Source organism: Carcharhinus amblyrhynchos, chromosome 14 (genome assembly GCF_965287045.1).
Source record: "Carcharhinus amblyrhynchos chromosome 14, sCarAmb.v2.hapA, whole genome shotgun sequence".
NCBI classification, from domain to species: Eukaryota; Metazoa; Chordata; class Chondrichthyes; order Carcharhiniformes; family Carcharhinidae; genus Carcharhinus; species Carcharhinus amblyrhynchos.
Window position 1 is genome coordinate 117692 of NC_137337.1, and position 18814 is coordinate 136505.

General features: G+C 45.4%; 1 protein-coding gene across 1 annotated transcript in view; it reads right to left on the minus strand.

The window, feature by feature from the left end:
* The window catches only part of syne3 (spectrin repeat containing, nuclear envelope family member 3), a 102441-nt gene that overhangs the window by 61216 nt on the left and 22411 nt on the right, over positions 1-18814 (minus strand). The window contains exon 6 of the mRNA XM_080202116.1: positions 14294-14620. Coding sequence (XP_080058242.1) covers positions 14294-14620 — 327 coding nt within the window. The remainder of the gene's footprint in view (positions 1-14293; positions 14621-18814) is intronic.

Below are 18814 nucleotides of genomic sequence, written 5' to 3' on the forward strand. Positions count from 1 at the left end.
CTGGAGTGGTGAGCTTGTAGGTAAGAGTGATTTTTACCTTACTTTTTTCTGAGTTTTTTTTCTACACCGACAGTGTAAAACCAGAAGTGAGACCTGAGAAGTTGTATTTTTTTGCCCAATAAATTTGAATGGGGAGGAAACCTGAGACTCTACGCGTCTAGACACCCACCCTCCCCTCTCCTCTCACCTAAAAAAAATTTACTCACATACCCTTCAGCCCCCTCTTCCAAGTCATTGATAAAAATCACAAATAGCACAGGACCCAGCACCGATCCCTGTGGTACACCACTGGTAACTTGCCTCCAGTTTGAGAGCAGGTAAGCTTTCTTCTTTCAGCTTATTCCTCTAACCTAAGAGGGTGAGGAAATATCAGGCAAGATCTTTCTTTCTTTTTATCCAGAGGGGAAGGCAGTGCAATGTTCATCTTGCAGAATGTTTGAGATGAGAGATGCTGTCAGTGTCCCTGCTGATTTCACCGTGGGAAGTGCATCCATCTCCAGCTCCTCAAAAACCGCATTACGGAACTGGAGCTGGAGCTGGAGCTGGATCTGGATGAACTTCGGATCATTCGGGAAGCAGAGGTGATCCTTCCAACGTTCCGACGAGACAAGGATGTTCTGGTAGGTCGCGGGAACCGTGATGCATGAAGGTTGTGATTAACCTAGTCAGGAAGAAACGAAAGGTGTACAAAAGGTTCAGAGGGCTAGATGTTAAGGATCTAGAGGAGTATAAGGCTTGTAGAAAGGAGCTTAAAAAGGAAATTAGGAGATCCAGAAGGGGACATGAGAAGGCCTTGGCGGGTAAGATTAAGGAGAATCCCAAGGCGTTCTGCAAATACGTGAAGAGTAAAAGGATGAGAAGTGGAGGGATAGGATCTATAAAAGGTGAAGGGGGAAAAGTCTGTGTGGAACCGGAAGAAATGGCAGAGGTGCTTAATGAGTACTTTGCCTCGGTATTCACGGTGGAAAGTGATCTGGGAGGTTGTACTACAGGTTTGCGGCGGACTGAAAAGATTGAGTGTGTAGACGTTAAGAAAGAGGATGTGTTGGAACTTTTAAATTCTATCAAGATAGATAAGTCGCTGGGACCGGATGGAATGTACCCCAGGTTACTGTGGGAGGTGAGGAAAGAGATTGCAGGGCCCCGGCGATGATCTTTGCATCGTCGATGGAGACAGGAGTAGTTCCGGAGGACTGTGGATGTGCTTCCTATTTTCAAGAAAGGGAATAGGAATAGCCCGGGAAATTACCGACCGGTGAGTCTGACTTCAGAGGTTGGAAAGTTGATGGAGAGGATTCTGAGGGACAAGATTTATGAGCATTTAGAGAAGTTTAGAATGATCAGAAATAGTCAGCATGGCTTTGTCAAGGGCAGGTCATGCCTTACGAGCCTAGTTGAGTTCTTTGAAAATGTGACTGAACATATTGACGAAGGAAGAGCAGCGGTCGTGGTTTACATGGACTTCAGCAAGGCGTTTGATAAGGTCCCCCATGCAAGACTTCTTGAGAAGGTGAGAGGGCATGGGATCCAAGGGGCTTTGACCTTATGGATCCAGAACTGGCTTGCCTGCAGAAGGCAGAGAGTGGTTGTGGATGGGCCTTTTTCTGCATGGAGGTCAGTCACCAGTGGAGTGCCCCAGGGATCTGTTCTAGGACCCTTGCTGTTTGTCATTTTCATAAATGACCTAGATGAGGAAGCGGAGGGATGGGTTAGTACGTTTGCCAACGATACGAAGGTTGGTGGTGTTGTGGATAGTCTGGAGGGGTGTCAGAAGTTGCAGCGTGACATAGATAGGATGCAAGACTATGCGGAGAAGTGGCAGATGGACTTCAACGCGGATAAATGTGCAGTGGTCCATTTTGGCAGGACCAATGGGATGAAGGAGTACATCAACGGTAGGAGTCTTAGCAATGTTGAGGAGCAGAAGGATCTTGGGTCCAGTCCATAGGACTCTTAAATTGGCCTCGCAGGTGGAGGATGTGGTCAAGAAGGCGTATGGTGTACTGGCCTACATTAATCGAGAGATTGAGTTTAGGAGTCGGGAGGTAATGCTGCAACTTTATAAGACCCTTGTCAGACCCCACTTGGAGTACTGTGTGCAGTTCTGGTCGCCTCACTACAGGAAGGATGTGGAAGCTATTGAGAGGGTGCAGAGGAGATTTACAAGGATGTTGCCTGACCCATATCCCTCTATACCCATCGTACCCAGTAAACTATCTAAATGCTTTTTAAAAAACAAAATTGTACCCACCTTTACTACCTCTGGCAGTTTGTTCCAGACATTCACCACCCTCTGTGAAAAAAATTGCCCCTCTGGATACTTTTATATCTCTCTCCTCTCACCTTAAACTTATGCCCTTTAGTTTTAAACTCCCCTACCTTTGGGAAAAGATACTGAATATCTACCTTATCTATGCCCCTCGTTATTTTATAGACCTCTATAAGGTCACCCCTCAGCTTCCTACGCTCCAGAGAAAAAAATCCCAGTCTATTCAGCCTCCTTATAATTCAATCCATCCAGTCCCAGTAGCATCGTAGTAAACTTTTTCTGCACTCTTTCTAGTTTAATAATATCCTTTCTATAATAGGGGGACCAGAACTGTACACAGTATTCCAAGTGTGGCCTTACCAATGTCTTGCACAACTTTAACAAGACGCCCCAACTTCTGTACTCAATGTTCTGGCCAATGAAACCAAGCATGCCGAATGTCTTCTTCACCACTCTGTCCACCTGTAACTCCACTTTCAAGGAGCTATGAACATGTACCCCTAGATCTCTTTGTTCAGTAACTCTCCCTAACGCCCTACCATGAACTGAGGAAGTCCTGCCCTGGTTCAATCTACCAAAATGATCACCTCGCATTTGACTAAATTAAACTCCATCTGCCATTCGTCAGCCCACTGGCCCAACTGATCAAGATCCCGTTGCAATTGGAGGTAACTTTCTTCAGTGTTCACTATGCCACCAATCCTGGTGTCATCTGCAAACTTACTAACCATGCCCCTATATTCTCATCCAAATCATTAATACAAATGACAAATAACAGTGGGCACACTGCTGGTCACAGGCCTCAAGTTTGAAAAAGAACTCTCTACAACAATCCTCTGGCTTCTGTCAAGAAGCCAATTTTGTATCCATTTCGATGCCTCACGCTGGACCCCATGAGATTTAACTTTATGCATCAACCTACCACACGGTACCTTCTCAAAGGCCTTGCTAAAGTCCATGTAGACAACATCAACTGCACTGTCCTCATCTACCTTCTTGGTTACCCCTTCAAAAAAACTCAATTAAATTTGTGAGACATGATTTTCCACTCACAAAGCCATGCTGACTGTCCCAAATCAGTCCTTGCATCTCTAAATGCCTGTAGATCCTGTCCAGGTAGTGCTGTTCCCAGCTATCTGTTGCTCTTGTTCTTCTAGATGGTAGCTGCTGTGGGTTTGGAACGTGCTGCCTAAGCAACCTAGTTGAATTCCAGGACTGCAATGGTAACTGCCAGGATGCTGATAGTGGCGGGTTAAGCAATGGCAATGTCACTGAATGTCAAAGGGTGATGGTTCACTCCTCTCTTGTTGGAGATGGTCACTGTCTGTGGCACAAATGTTACTTGTCATTTGTCAACCCAAACCTAACTACTGTCCAGACCTTGTTGCATTTGGACTTGGACTGCTTCACTATCTGAGGAGTCACAATGATACTGGATATTGTGCATCAGTGAACATCCCCACTTCTAACCTTATGATGGAATGTCACTGGTGAAGCAGATGAAGATATTTGGGTCAAGGACACACATCCTGAGGGATGCCTGCAGTGATATCCTGGAGCTGAGATGATTTGATCTCCAATCACCACACTTTGTTTATGCCAGGTATAACTCCAATCAGCAGAGAGATCCCCCCCCCCCCCCCCGCCGGCGATTTCCATCCAATTGCTAAGGCTCTTTGATGCCACACTTAATCAACTATAACCTTGATGTCAAGGACAGTCACTCCCATCTCACCTCTTGCATTAAGCTCATTTGTCCATGTGTGAACCAATGCTGTAATGAGGTCAGGAGCTGAGTGACCCTAGCTGAACCCAAACTGAGATTTCATGAGCAGATTACTTTATTTATTTTTTATTCCTTGGTGGGACATGGGTGTCGCTGGCTGGGCAGCATTTATTGCCCATTCCTAGTTGCCCTTTAGAAGGTGGTGATGAGCTGCCTTCTTGAATATCTGCAGTCCATGTGCTGTGGGTTGACCCACAATGCCAATAGAGAAGGAAATCCAGGATTTTGATCCAGCGACCGTGAAGGAATGGTGACATATTTCCAAGAACATAGAACATTACAGCACAGTACAGGCCCTTCGGCCCTTGATGTTGTGCTGACCAGTGGAACCAATCTAATGACCCTCTAACCTAAACTATTCCAATGTTATCCATATGCCTATCCACTGACCATCCGAACGCTCTTAAAGTTGGTGAGTCCACAACTGCTGCAGGCAGGGCATTCCATGCCCTTACTACCCCCTGAGTAAAGAGGCAGTATATATCTGCTGCCCTTGTCCTTCTAGATGGAAGTGGTCATAGATTTGGAAGGTGCTATCTGAGGATCTTTGGTGAATTGCTGCAAAGCATCTTGTGAAAAGTAAAAAGTTTTTTTCTTGAAGTTTTTATTTATTAATCACAAGTAAGGCTTACATTAACACTACAGTGAAGTTACTGTGAACTTTCCCGAGTCGCCACAGTCCAGCACCTGTTTGGGTCAATGCACCTAACCAGCATGTCTTTCAGAATGTGGGAGGAAAGCAGAGCACCAGAGGAAAACCATGCAGACAATGAGAGAAAGTGCAAACTCCACGCAGACAGTGACCCAAGCCAGGAATCGAACCCGGGTCCCTGCTGCCCTGAAGCAGCAGTACTAACCACTGTGCTACTATGCACACTGCTGCAACTGAGCCTCGGTGGTGGAGAGATTGAATGTTTGTAGACGTGGTGCCAATCAAATGGGCTGCTTTGTCCTGGATTTGCTAATGCTCTTCATGAGGGTTCAAACTAATTCAGCAGGGGGATGGGAACTTGAATTGTAGCTCCAGTGAACAGGAGGTTGAGAGTAGTGAGGTCATGAATAAGGTTTCAAGATTGCAGGAGTGTACCAACTGGCAGGAAGGTGGTTTGAAGTGTGTCTACCTCAACACCAAGAGCATCCGGAATAAGGTGGGTGAACTTGCAGCCTGGGTTGGTACCTGGGACTTCGACGTTGTGGCCATTTCACAGAAATGGATAGAGCAACGACAGGAATGGTTGTTTCGGGTTCCGAGCTTTCGATGTTTCAGTAAGATCGAAGCATCTTGAAGGGAATTGCTTGATAGAGCAGACGCAACACGGTTTCATTAAAGGGAAGTCGTGTCTGACAAATTTACTGGAGTTCTATGAGGATGTGTCTAGGGCAGTGGATAGAGGAGCGCCGGTGGATGTGGTCTTTCTGGATTTTCAGAAGGCGTTTGACAAGGTACCTCACAAGAGGTTACTGCAGAAGGTCAGGGGACATGGAGTTGGGGGTAGGGTGTTAGCGTGGATAGAGGATTGGTTGTCAAATAGGAGGCAGAGAGTGGGGGTCAATGGGTGCTATTCGGATTGGCGGTTGGTGACTAGTGGAGTGCCCCAGGGGTCGGTGCTGGGGCCTCAGCTATTTACCATTTATATAGATGATCTGGAGGAGGGAACCGAGTGCAGGGTGTCGAAATTTGCTGATGACACCAAGATTGGGGGAAAGGCAAATTGTGCGGAGGGTGTGGAGAGTCTGCGGAAAGATCTAGATAGGCTGGGCGAATGGGCCAGGAAATGGCAAATGGAATTTAATGTTGGCAAGTGTGAGGTGGTCCACTTTGGTAGGAAGAATGGTAGGAAGGACTATTACTTACGGGGCAAAAAACTGCAGCAGGCGACGGTGCAGAGGGACCTCGGGGTCCTTGTGCATGAGTCGCAAAAACCCAGCTTGCAGGTGCAGCAGGTGGTCAGGAAGGCGAATGGGATGCTGGCCTTCATAGCGAGGGGGATTGAATATAAAAGTAGGGAGGTCTTGCTGCAGCTGTATAGGGCATTGGTGAGGCCGCAGCTGGAGTACTGTGTGCAGTTTTGGGCGCCGCACCTGCGCAAGGATATTTTGGCCCTGGAGGGAGTACAGAGGAGGTTTACTAGGCTGATACCTGAGTTGAGGGGATTGAGCTATGAGGAGAGGCTGAATAAACTAGGCTTGTACTCGTTAGAGTTTAGAAGAATGAGGGGAGATCTCATTGAGACGTATAAGATGATGAATGGAATGGATAGGATAGAGGTGGAGAGACTCTTCCCGCTCAAAAAAGACAGTAGGACTAGGGGGCACAGCCTCAAGATAAAGGGGAGGCGGTTTAGAACGGAGTTGAGGAGGAACTTCTTCACTCAAAGGGTGGTGAATCTCTGGAATTCTCTGCCCGTTGAAGTGGTGGAGGCTGCCTCGCTAAATATTTTTAAGAAGCGGGTTGATGGGTTCTTGATAAGAGAGGGGATTAAGGGTTATGGGGAGCGGGCGGGAAAGTGGAACTGAGCCACAACAGATCAGCCATGATCTTATTGAATGGCAGGGCAGGCTCGAAGGGCTAGATGGCCTACTCCTGCTCCTATTTCTTAAAAGAGGAGGTGGTGTGGTATTGTTAGTCAAGGACAGTATTATGGTGGCAGAAAGGACGTTTGATAAGGACTCGTCTACTGAGGTAGTATGGGCTGAGGTTAGAAACAGGAAAGAAGTCACCCTGTTGGGAGTTTTCTATAGGCATCCAAAAAGTTCCAGAGATGTCGAGGAAAAGATTGCAAAGATGATTCTGAATAGGAGCGCAAGTAACAGGGTAGTTGTTACGGGGGATTTTAACTTTACAAATATTGACTGGAAATGCTATAGTTCGAGTACTTCAGACGGGTCAGTTTTTGCCCAATGTGTGCAGGAAGGTTTCCTGACACAGTATGTAGATAGGCCAACAAAAGGCGAGGCCACATTGGATTTGGTATTGGGTAATGAACCAGGTCAGGTGTTAAATTTGGAGATAAGTAAGCACTTTGGTGATAGTGACCACAATTACATTTACTTTAGCTATGGAAAGAGATAAGTATATATCGCAGTGCAAGAGTTATAGCTGGGGGAAAGAAAATTATGATGTGATTAGGCGAGATTTAGGATGCATAGGACGTGGAAGTAAATTGCAGGGGATGGGCACAATTGAAATGTGGAGCTTTTTCATGGAACAGCTACTGCGTGTCCTTGATAAGTTTGTACCTGTCAGGCAGGCAGGAAGTGGTCAAGCGAGGGAACCGTGGTTTAGTAAAGAAGTTGAATCTTGTGAAGAGGAAGAATGGGCCTTATGTAAGGATGAGATGTGAAGGCTCTCTTACAGCACTTGAGAGTTACAAGTTAGCCAGGAAGGACCTAAAGAGAGAGCTAAGAAGAGCCAGTAGGGGACATGAGTTGTCTTTGGCAGGTAGGATCAAGAAAAACCCTAAAGCTTTCTGTAGGTATGTCAGGAATAAAAGAGTGACTAGGGTAAGATTAGGGCCAGTCAAGGACAGTAGTGGGAAGTTGTGCGTGGAGTCCAAACAGATAGGAGAGGTGTTAAATGAATACCTTTCGTCAATAATCACACAGGAAAAAGACAATGTTGTCGAGGAGAATACTGAGATACAGGCTATTAGACTAGATGGGATTGAGGTTCATAAGGAGGAGGTGTTAGCAATTCTGGAAAGTGTGAAAATAGATAAGTCCCCTGGGCCAGATGGGATCTATCATAGGATTCTCTGGGAAGCTAGGGAGGAAAATGCAAAGCCTTTGGCTATGATCTTTATGTCTCATTGTCTACAGGAATAGTGCCAGAAGACTGAAGGATAGCAAATGTTGTCCCCTTGATCAAGAAGGGGAGTAGAGACAGCCCTGGTAATTAGACCAGTGAGCCTTACTTCTGCTGTGGGCAAAGTTTTAGGGAATGATAATAAGAGATAGGATTTATAATCATCTAGCAAGGAATAATTTGATTAAGGATAGTCAACACGGTTTTGTGAAGGGTAGGTCGTGCCTCACAAACCTTACTGAGTTTTTTGAGAAGGTGACCAAAGAGGATAAAGCAGTTGATGCAGTGTATATGGATTTCAGTAATGCATTTGATAAGGTTACCCCCGATAGGCTTTTGCAGAAAATACGGAGGCATGGGTTTGGGGGTGATTTAGCAGTTTGGATCAGAAATTGGCTAGCTGTAAGAAGACAGGTGGTGGTGGTTGATGGGAAACGTTCATCCTGGAGTTGTGACTAGTAGTGTACCACAAGGTTCTGTTTTGGGGCCACTGATGTTTGTCATTTTTATAAATGACCTGGATGAGGACGTAGAAGGATGGGTTAGTAAATTTGCAGATGACACTAAAACTGGTGGAGTTGTGGACAGTGCAAAAGGATGTTGCAGGTTACAGAGGGACATAAATAAGCTGCAGAGCTGGGCTGAGAGGTGGCAAATGGGTTTAAATGTGGAAAAATGTGAGGTGATTCACTTTGGAAGGAGTAACAGGAATACAAAGTACTGGGCTAATGGTAAGATACTTGGTAGTTTGGATGAGCAGAGAGATCTGGGTGTCCATGTGCATAGATCCCTAAAAGTTGGCACCCAGGTTGATAGAGTTGTTAAGAAGGCGTTAGCTTTTATTGGTAGAGGGATTGAGTTTGAGCCATGAGGTCATGTTGCAGCTGTACAATATTCTGGTGCAGCCGCATTTGGAATTTTGCATACAGTTCTGGTCTCCACATTACAGGAAGGATGTGGAAACATTCGAAAGGGTGCAGACGGGATTCACCAGGATGCTGTCTGGTATGGTGGGAAGGTCCTTATGAGGAAAGGCTGTTTTCTGATTTGAGGCTGTTTTCGTTAGAGAGAAGGTTAAGAGGTGTCGTAATAGAGGCATACAAGATGATTAGAGGATTAGATAGGGTGGACAGTGAGAGCCTTTTTCCTTGGATGGAGATGGCTAGCACGAGGAGACATAGCTTTAAACTAAGGTGTGATAGATATAGGACAGATGTCTGAGGTAAATTCTTTACTCAGAGTAGTAAGGATAGTAAGAATCGTGAGCTCTACAGAACCTTTGTTGACCTGGCAAAAGCCTTCGACACTGTCAGCCAACAAGGTCTGTGGAGGATCATATCAAAGTTCGGCTGTCCCCCCAAATTCATTCAAAAGGTACGCCACTTCCATGATGGCATGATGGCCAGAGTTCTGGATGGCGGAGAATCCTCTGAGGCATTCCCAGTCACCAATGGTGTCAAACAGGACCGTGTACTCGCACCCACACTGTTCAGCATGATGTTTACTGCCATGCTGAATGATGCCTTCCAGGACAGTGTTGCTGGAATCAGTGTCAAGTACAGAGTGGATGGGAAACTCTTCAACCTGAGGAGACTTCAAGCTATTACCAAAGTGAAGGAGACTGTTCTGAGAGACTTCCTCTTTGCCGATGACTGCGCCCTGTATACTGGCTCAGAGCCAGCGATGCAAGTCAGTATGGACAAATTTTCCATAGCTCGTGACAACTTTGGACTCACCATCAACATTACAAAGACTGAAGTCATGCACCAGCCTGCTCCTCATGCACTGTACACAGAATCCATAATCACAAAGGGCAGAAACTACAGGCAGCGGACCAATTCATTTATCTTGGCAGCACTCTTTCCAAGCAGCGACTATTGATACAGAAGTTAATTGCAGAATAGCAAAGGCAAGTTCTGCTTTCAGTAGACTGCACTCCACTGTAAGGGAACATCCAGGAATCAGCCCAACAATAAAACTGAAGGTCTACAGTGCCATGGTACTCACCACCCTCCTGTATGCCTGTGAAACATGGACTGTGTATCGAAGGCACGCAAGACAGCTCAATCATTTCCACATGTCTTGTCTTCGCAGAATATTACGCATCCAATGGCAAGGCAAAGTACCAGGCACTAGAGCTCTCTCTTGAGCAAGTCTACCGTCAGTCCACACACTGCTGATGAGAGCACAGACTCAGTGGGCAGGTCATGTCACCTGTATGCCAGATGAGTGCCTACCAAAGCAGCTCCTTTTTGGGGAACTCTCTGCTGGAAGACGTTCGCGTGGAGGGCAGAAGAAACATTTCAAAAACACACTCAAGGCCTCGCTGAAGTCACTTGACATAGGCATGACTGGGAAACACTGGCACAAAACCACCCTACCTGGCGCTGCCTCATCCACAAGGGCTGTAAAGCTTATGAAGCAAGGTGTATTGCTGAAGCACAACTTAAGCGCGAGCTGCGCAAGTCCACAGCCAACCAGCGCAACAACTACAGTGTCTACACAAGTCTGTCCAGTATGTGCCAGGACATTCTGTGCCCAAATTGACCTGATCAATCATCTTTGGACACACTGCATCCAGCCTCAAAATGACTAACGGTGTCGAGGTCTCATCGATGACGATGGACGAACAACAACAGTAAGGGTGTGGAATGCTATACCTGCAACAGTAGGGGACTCGCCAACATTAAGGGCATTTAAATGGTCATTGGATAAACATATGGATGATATTGGAATAGTGTAGGTTAGGTGGGCTTTAGATTGGTTTCACAGGTTGGCGCAACATCGAGGGCCGAAAGGCCTGTACTGCGCTGTAATGTTCTATGTTCTGCTCTATGGATGGTGTCAAACTTCTTGAGTGTTGTTGGAGCTGCACCCATCCAGGCAAGTGATGAATATTCCATCACACTCCTGACTCGTATCTTGTAAATGGTGGATAGGTTTGGGGAGTCAGGAGGTGAGCTCCTTGCTGCAGTATTCCTAGCTCTGACCTGCTCTTGTAGTTCTTGTGTTGTTGTGGTGAGTCCAGTTGAGTTTCTGGACAAAGGTAACCCCCAAGGATGTTGAGAGTGGGGGATTCAGTGATGGGAACACTGCTGCTTGATAGCGCTGTTGATGACCCCTTCCATCACTTTGCTGATGATCGATAATAGACTGATGGGGCAGTAATTGGCTGGGGTTGATTTGTCCTGTTTCTTCTGTACAGGACATACCTGGGCAATTCTTCTCATTTCTGGTTAGATGCCAGTGTTGCAGCTGTACTGGAACAGCTTGGCTAGTAGCATGACAAGTTCTTTGGTAGCTTTCAAAAATGAAAAGGGACAAATAGTTAAACAAGGAGGAATTCCAGGAAAGAATGGGCATGTGGGGCTAACTGGATTGCTCTTCAAAAGAGCCAGCGCAGACTCGATGTGTCTTGGGTCTCCCTTTCTTCTATGTTATTCTATAATTTTATTTTGATGATTTTGCAAGTCCTTGCAGTCAGAAACATCTATTCACCACAACTCTGTGGTGTTGGTCTCCTGACCTCTAGCCACTTACAAACCCAAGTTATCACCAGCCCTTTAGACATCTATTTTCTAACAAGCCACTGAAGCAGATTCAAACATAGCTTTCAAAAAACTGGATAAACTGGATAATTATCTGAAGAGAGCCTTGGATAAAAGGTTGGTCAGTGAGATTAGCAAATTAACTCTAGCAAAATGAAAGCATGGACATGGCAGATCAAACTGCCTCCTCCCTCCTTTGTTACAGTTTATCATTCTATGATTTGATTTAAAAACATGGAAATGGGAGTAACAAAGAAACATCCCTATTCCTTTCATTTTGAACATGGTTGATCATCAAATTCAATATCCTGATCCCGCCTTCTCCACATATCCTTTGATCCCTTTAGCCCCAGGAGTGAAATCTAATTTCTTTTCGAAATCAGATGTTTTGGCCTCAACTACTTTCTGTGGTAGTGAATTCCACACATTCACCACCCTCTGGGTGAAGTGATTTCTCCTCACCGCAGTCCTTATCCTCTAACTATGACCCCTTAGTTCTGGACTCCCCCACCATCAGGAACATTCTTTCTGAATCTACCCTGTCTAACCCTGTTAGAATTTTATAAGTTTCTATGAGATCCCCTCTTATTTTTTAAATTCCAACCAATTTAGTCTCTCCTTATATGACAGGCCTGCCATCCCAGGAATGCCAGGAAGGGTAAACCTTCACTGTACTCCCTCTGTAGCAAGGATATCCTTCCTTAGATAAAGACACCAAAACTGCACACAGTACTCCAGGTGTGACCTCACCAGCATCCTACACAATTGCAGTAAAACATCCCTATTCCTATGCTCAAATCCTCTCACTATGAAGGCCAACATGTCATTTGCCTTCTTTACTGCCTGCTGCACCTGCGCGCTTACTTTCAGCGACTGATGCAAGAGGGCACCAAGATCTCATTGGGTATCCACCTTTTTCAATTTACACCCATTCAAGTCATAATCTGTCTTCCTATTATTCCCTAACCCTCCAGTCACTGAAGCAGCCATCTGTCATCATCCTCTGTCTTCTATTGCTAAGCCAATTAAGAATCCACCTTAAAGGATCACATAAGAACTAGAACATAAGAAATAGGAGGAGTAGTAGGTCGTCCAGCCCCTCGAGCCTGCCCCACCATTCAATGAGATCATGGCTGATCTGAAGTGGATCTGAATCACCCCGTGGCCCATGTCAATCTACCTTCTTTACAAGTCTCCCATTACGTACCAACCAACTCAAAAACAGCTTCTTCCTTGCTGCCATCAGACTTTTGAATGGACCTACCTTGCGTTAAGTTGATCTTTCTCTACACCCTAGCTATGACTGTAACACTACATTCTGCACTCTCTCGTTTCCTTCTTTATGAACGGTATGCTTTGTCTGTGTAGTGCTCAAGAAACAATACTTTTCACTAATACATGTGACAATAATAAATCAAATAAAAAAATCAAATGTGGGACTTTGTCAAAGGCTTTGCTGAAATCCATGTAAACTACATCAACCGCACTCCCTTCACTCACACACTTCGTTACATTCTCAAAAAACTCAATCAAATTTGTCAGGCATGACCTCCCTCTGACAAAACCATGCTGACTATTCCTGATCAAGCCTTGCCTTTCCATAGATTCTCTCCCTCAGAATCTTCTCCAGAAGTTTTCCAACCACAGACATGACACTCACTGGTCTATAGTTCCCCAGCTCGTCTCTGCAACTTTTCTTGAATAGTGGGACCACATTAGTTGTTCTCCAGTCCCCTAGCACATACCCAATGGCCAAGGAGGAATTAAAAATTTGGGTTAGAATTCCTGCAATTTCCTCCCTTGCCTCCTACAACAGCCTGAGACACAAATCATCTGGACCTGGCAATTTATCCACTTTTAAGCTTGCCAATGCCTCCAATACCTTGTCACACCCTACGATAAGTTTCTCTAGAACCTCACAGTCTCTCTCTCTCCGAGTTCCATAACTACCTCCTCATTCTCATGGTTGAAGATAGATGTGAAATATTAACTTAACACCCTACCAATGACTTCTGCTTCCACCCACAGATTTCATCCTTGGTCCCTAATAGGCCCTGCTTATCCTCTTCCCATTGATATACTTATAGAACACCTTAGGATTTTCCCTATTTTCACCAGCCAGAGAATTTTCTCCAATCCACTAATGCCTTTGCAGAATTACTCCCCTTTTACGTGTTAAAAGCCTCTCTTTTGTTTCTCATTGTATCTGAATGTCTCTGGTCATCCATGGTTTTCTGGGTTTGTTACACCTTCCTATTACCCTAGAGGGAACATCTTGGGCCTCTACCCTCCACATTTCATCTTTGAACCTCCCCACCCCCAGCTCTTCCAAAGATTTCCCCACAACTAACTCATTCCAGTCTACCTTGGCCAGATCCTACCTCATTTTGTTAAAATCTACTCTCCCCCAATCCAAAACCTTTTTTCTGCAATTGTCTATTTCTCTGTCCATAACAAATTTGAATTGAACCATATTGTGGTCGCTTTCACCAAAATGCTCCCCCACCAACGCAACCACCACCTGTCTGGCTTCATTCCCCAGAATTAGGAACAGCACTGTGCCATCCCTTGTTGGATCCTCTACATATTGACCTAAGAAGTTCTCCCGTATACATATTAAGAACTCTACTCCATCTAAGCCCTTAACGTGATGGCTATCCCAATTAATGTTGAGAAAGTTGAAATCACCTAATATAATTACCCTCTTATTTTTACACACCTCTGCGAATTGCACATTTTTGCACTTCAATTTCCCACTGACTATCTGGGGGTCTATAACAAACACGTAGCAACATAGCTGACCCGTTTTTATTATTGTTATACTATTTAATGTTTCCCAATCCATCATGGCCAATTCATGTCTCATACCATCATTTCTAACTTACCAGACATTTACGCAATTCAGCTTCCAGCTCTTCTTCATCTACAGGCTGCACATCCAGGCGATGTAACCAGTCCTGAAAATCAGCAACTTCTCTCTCCAGCTGCTCTGCCCTGGACTGTGATTCAAGCACAGAATGGAGTCCAAGCTGCAGTGGTCTCTGATCCTGATTACACCTTAGTTTTAGAGTATCCCAGTCTGTCCGTAGCTGTTCCAGCTCTCTGGTGATATTCTCAGCACCCTTGGGAGAGGTGTTGTGTATTACAGCTTTTGCCTGAACCTGCAGCTTGTCCAGCTCTTCCTCCTTGTTGCTGAGTGCATCACTTAACTCCTGTAAATGGAGGAATGAAGATTAGTCCAAGTTAATCAAAGCACCTGAAGCAGAAATTCACAGGGTCTGGCCTGAAATGCAACACTGGCCTTCATTTCAATGGGGATGGAGGTTAAAACAGGGAGATCATGCTAAAACTATACAAGGTACTAGTTAGGCCACACCTGGAATACTGGGAACAGTTTTGGTCCCAATTTTGGTATATCTGAGGAAAGATATACTATTATTGGAGACAGTCCTAAGAAAGTTCATTGGGTTGACCATTGTTATTTGTCATTTTTATCATTCATATTAATGATTTGGATGAGCATATAGGACGCATGGTTAGTAAATTTGCACATGACACCAAGATTGGTGGCATAGTGGACAGTGAAGAAAGTTATCTCTGATTGCAATCTTGATCAATTGGACCAGTGGGCTGATGAATGGCAAATCGAGTTTCATTTAGATAAATTCAAGGTGGTGCACCTTGTAAGTCAAACCAGGGCAGGACTTACTCAGTTAATGGTAGGGCATTGGGGAAAGTTACAGAGCAAAGAGATCTAGGGGTACAGGTTCATAGTTCCTTGAAAGTGGAGTCACAGGTAGATAGAGTGATGAAGGCGGCATTCAGCATGTTTGGTTTCATTGGTCAGAACATTGAGTGCAGGAGTTGGGACTTCATGTTGAAGTTGTACAAGACATTGGTAAGGCCACACTTGGAATACTGTGTGCACTTCTGGTCACCCTATCATACAAAGGGTGCAGAAGAGATTTACTAGAATGCTACTGGGACTTGATGGTTTGAGTTATAAGGACAGACTTGATAGACTGGGACTTTTTTCTCTGGAGCATAGAAGGCTAATGGATGATCTTATAGAGGTCTATAAAACAATGAGGGCATAGATCAGCTAGATAGTCAATATCTTTTCCCAAAGATAGGGGAGTCTAAAACTAAAGGGCATCGGTTTAAGGTGAGAAGAGAGAGATACAGAAGTGTCCACAAGGGCAATTTCTTCACATACAGGGTGGTGAGTGCCTGGAACAACATAAGAACATAAGAAATAGGAGCAGGAGTAGGCTATCTAGCCCTTTGAGCCTGCCCCGCCATTCAATAAAATCATGGCTGATCTGTCGTGGCTCAGTTCCACATTCCCGCCCTCTCCCCATAATCCTTAATCCCCTCTCTTATCAAAAACCCATCAACCCGCATCTTAAAAATATTTAGCGAGGTAGTCTCCACCACTTCAACGGGCAGAGAATTCCAGAGATTCACCACCCTTTGAGTGAAGAAGTTCCTCCTCAACTCCGTTCTAAACCGCCCCCCCTTTATCTTGAGGCTGTGCCCTCTAGTCCTACTGTCCTTTCTGAGCGGGAAGAGTCTCTCCACCTCTATCCTATCCATCCCATTCATCATCTTATACGTCTCAATGAGATCTCCCCTCATTCTTCTAAACTCTAACGAGTACAAGCCTAGTTTATTCAGCCTCTCCTCATAGCTCAACTCCCTCAACTCCAGTATCAGCCTAGTAAACCTCCTCTGCACTCCCTCCAAGGCCAAAATATCCTTGCATAACTACGGCGCCCAAAACTGCACACAGTACTCCAGCTGCGGCCTCACCAATGCCCTATACAGCCGCAGCAAGACCTCCCTATTTTTATATTCAATCCCCCTCGCTATGAAGGCCAGCATCCCATTTGCCTTCCTGACCACCTGCTGCACCTGCAAGCTGGGTTTTTGCGACTCATGCGCAAGGACCCCAAGGTCCCTCTGCACCGTCGCCTGCTGCAGTTTTTCGCCACGTAAGTAATAATCCTTCCTACCATTATTCCTACCAAAGTGGACCACCTCGCACTTGCCAACATTAAATTCCATTTGTCATTTCCTGGTCCATTCGCCCAGCCTATCTAGATCCTTCTGTAGAATCTCCACACCCTCCGCACAATTTGCCGTTCCACCAATCTTGCTGTCATCAGCAAATTTCGACACCCTACACTCGGTTCCCTCTTCCAGATCATCTATGTAAATGGTAAATAGCTGAGGTCCCAGCACCGGCCCCTGGGGCGCTCCACTAGTCACCATCCGCCAATCCGAATAGCACCCATTGACCCCCACTCTCTGCCTCCTATTTGACAACCAGTCCTCTATCCACGCTAACACCCTACCCCCAACTCCATGTCCCCTGACCTTCTGCAATAACCTCTTGTGAGGTACCTTGTCAAACGCCTTCTGAAAATCAAGAAAGACCACATCCACCGGCTCTCCTCTATCCACCACCCTAGACACATCCTCATAGAACTCCAGTAAATTTGTCAGACAAGCTGCCAGATGTAGTAGTAGAGGTGGGTACAATTTTGTTATTTAAAAAGCATTTAGACAGTTGCATGGATAAGATAGGTATAGAGGGATATGGGCCAAGAGCAGACAATTGGGACTAGCTTAGAGGTTTTTTAAAAAAAAGCAGAATGGACAAGGCCTGTTTCCACAAAACCCCTATGACTCTATGGAAGGATTTTCTTAAGAGGAGAGTTGAGTAGTTTGGACCTGTACTCATTGGAGATTGGAAAAATGAAAGGTGACCTTATTGAGACACATAGGATTCTCAAGGGGCTTGACAGGGTAGATGCTGAGAAGTTGTTTCCCTTTGTGGAAGAATTTATGACCAGAATGTATAACTGCAGAATGAGGAATTGCCCATTTAAAAAAAAAGGAATTTCTTGAAAAATTCGTGAAATTCTTTACCACAGGGCACTATAGAGGCTGGGTCATTAATTATGATTCAACACTTTTTCCATACTGATTTTCAGGATGTGGGCACCACTGGCAAGCCAACTATTATTGCCCATCCCTAATTGTCCTTCAGGAGGTGGTGGTGAGCTGCCTTCTCAAATCTCTGCAGTCTCTGAGGTATTGGTACACCCACAGTGCCACTGGGGACGGTATTACAGGATTTTGATTTTGTGACAGTGAAAGAGTAGCAATACATTTCCAAGTCAGGATGATGATTTATTATTGCCACAAGTATGAGTATACTGTGAAAAGTTTTTTTTTGCACGCTATACAAAGCATAACATATGTAGGGAAGGAAAGGAGAGAGTGCAGAATGTAGGGTTACAGTCATAGCTAGGGGGTAGAGAAAGATCAACTTAATACGAGGTGGGTCCATTCAAAAGTCTGATAGCACCAGGGAAGAAGCAGTCCTTAAGCCAGTTGGTACATGACCTCAGACTTTCGTGTCTTTTTCCTGACAGAAGGTGGGAACAGAGCACGTCCAGAGTACGTGGGGTCCTTAATTATGCTGGCTGCTTTTCTGAGGCAGTTGGAAGTGTAGACAGAATCAATGGATGGGAGGCTGGTTTGCGTGATGGACTGGGCTTCCTTCACGACCCTTTGTAGTTTTTTGCGGTCTTGTACAGAGCAGGAACCCACACCAAGCTGTGATACAACCAGAAAGAATGGCGAATGGTTTGGCGGGGTAACTGAAGGTGGTGGTGGTCGTATGCTGCTCTGCTCTTGCCATTCTAAATGATAGGGCTCATGGGTTAGAACATAGGACACTACAGCACAAACAGGCCCTTCGGCCCACAAGTTGCGCTGATCATATCCCTATCTACTAGGCCTACCTATAGCCCACAATCCCATTAAATCCCATGTACTCATCCAGGAGTCTCTTAAAAGACCCCAACATGTTCGCCTCCACCAACACCACCAACAGCAGCCGATTCCACTCACTCACCGCCCGCCGAGTGAAAAACTTACCCCTGACATCTCCTCTGTACTTACTCCCCAGCACCTTAAACCTGTGTCCTCTTTGTAGCAACTATTTCAGCCCTGGGAAATAACCTCTGAGAATCCACCTGACCTATACCTCTCAACATCTTATAAACCTCTATCAGGTCACCTCTCAACCTTCGTCTCTCCAGGGAGAAATGACCGAGCTCCCTCAACCTATCCTCATAAGGCACGCCACCCAATCCAGGCAACATCCTTGTAAATCTCCTCTGCAGCCTTTCAATAGCTTCCACATCCTTCTTGTAGTAAGGTGACCAGAACTGCGCACAGTACTCCAAGTGGGGTCTGACAAGGGTCTTATAAAGATGCAGCATTACCTCCCGACTCCTAAACTCAATCCCTCGATTAATGAAAGCCAGTACACCATACGCCTTCTTGACCACATCCTCCACCTGCGAGGCCGATTTAAGAGTCCTACGGAC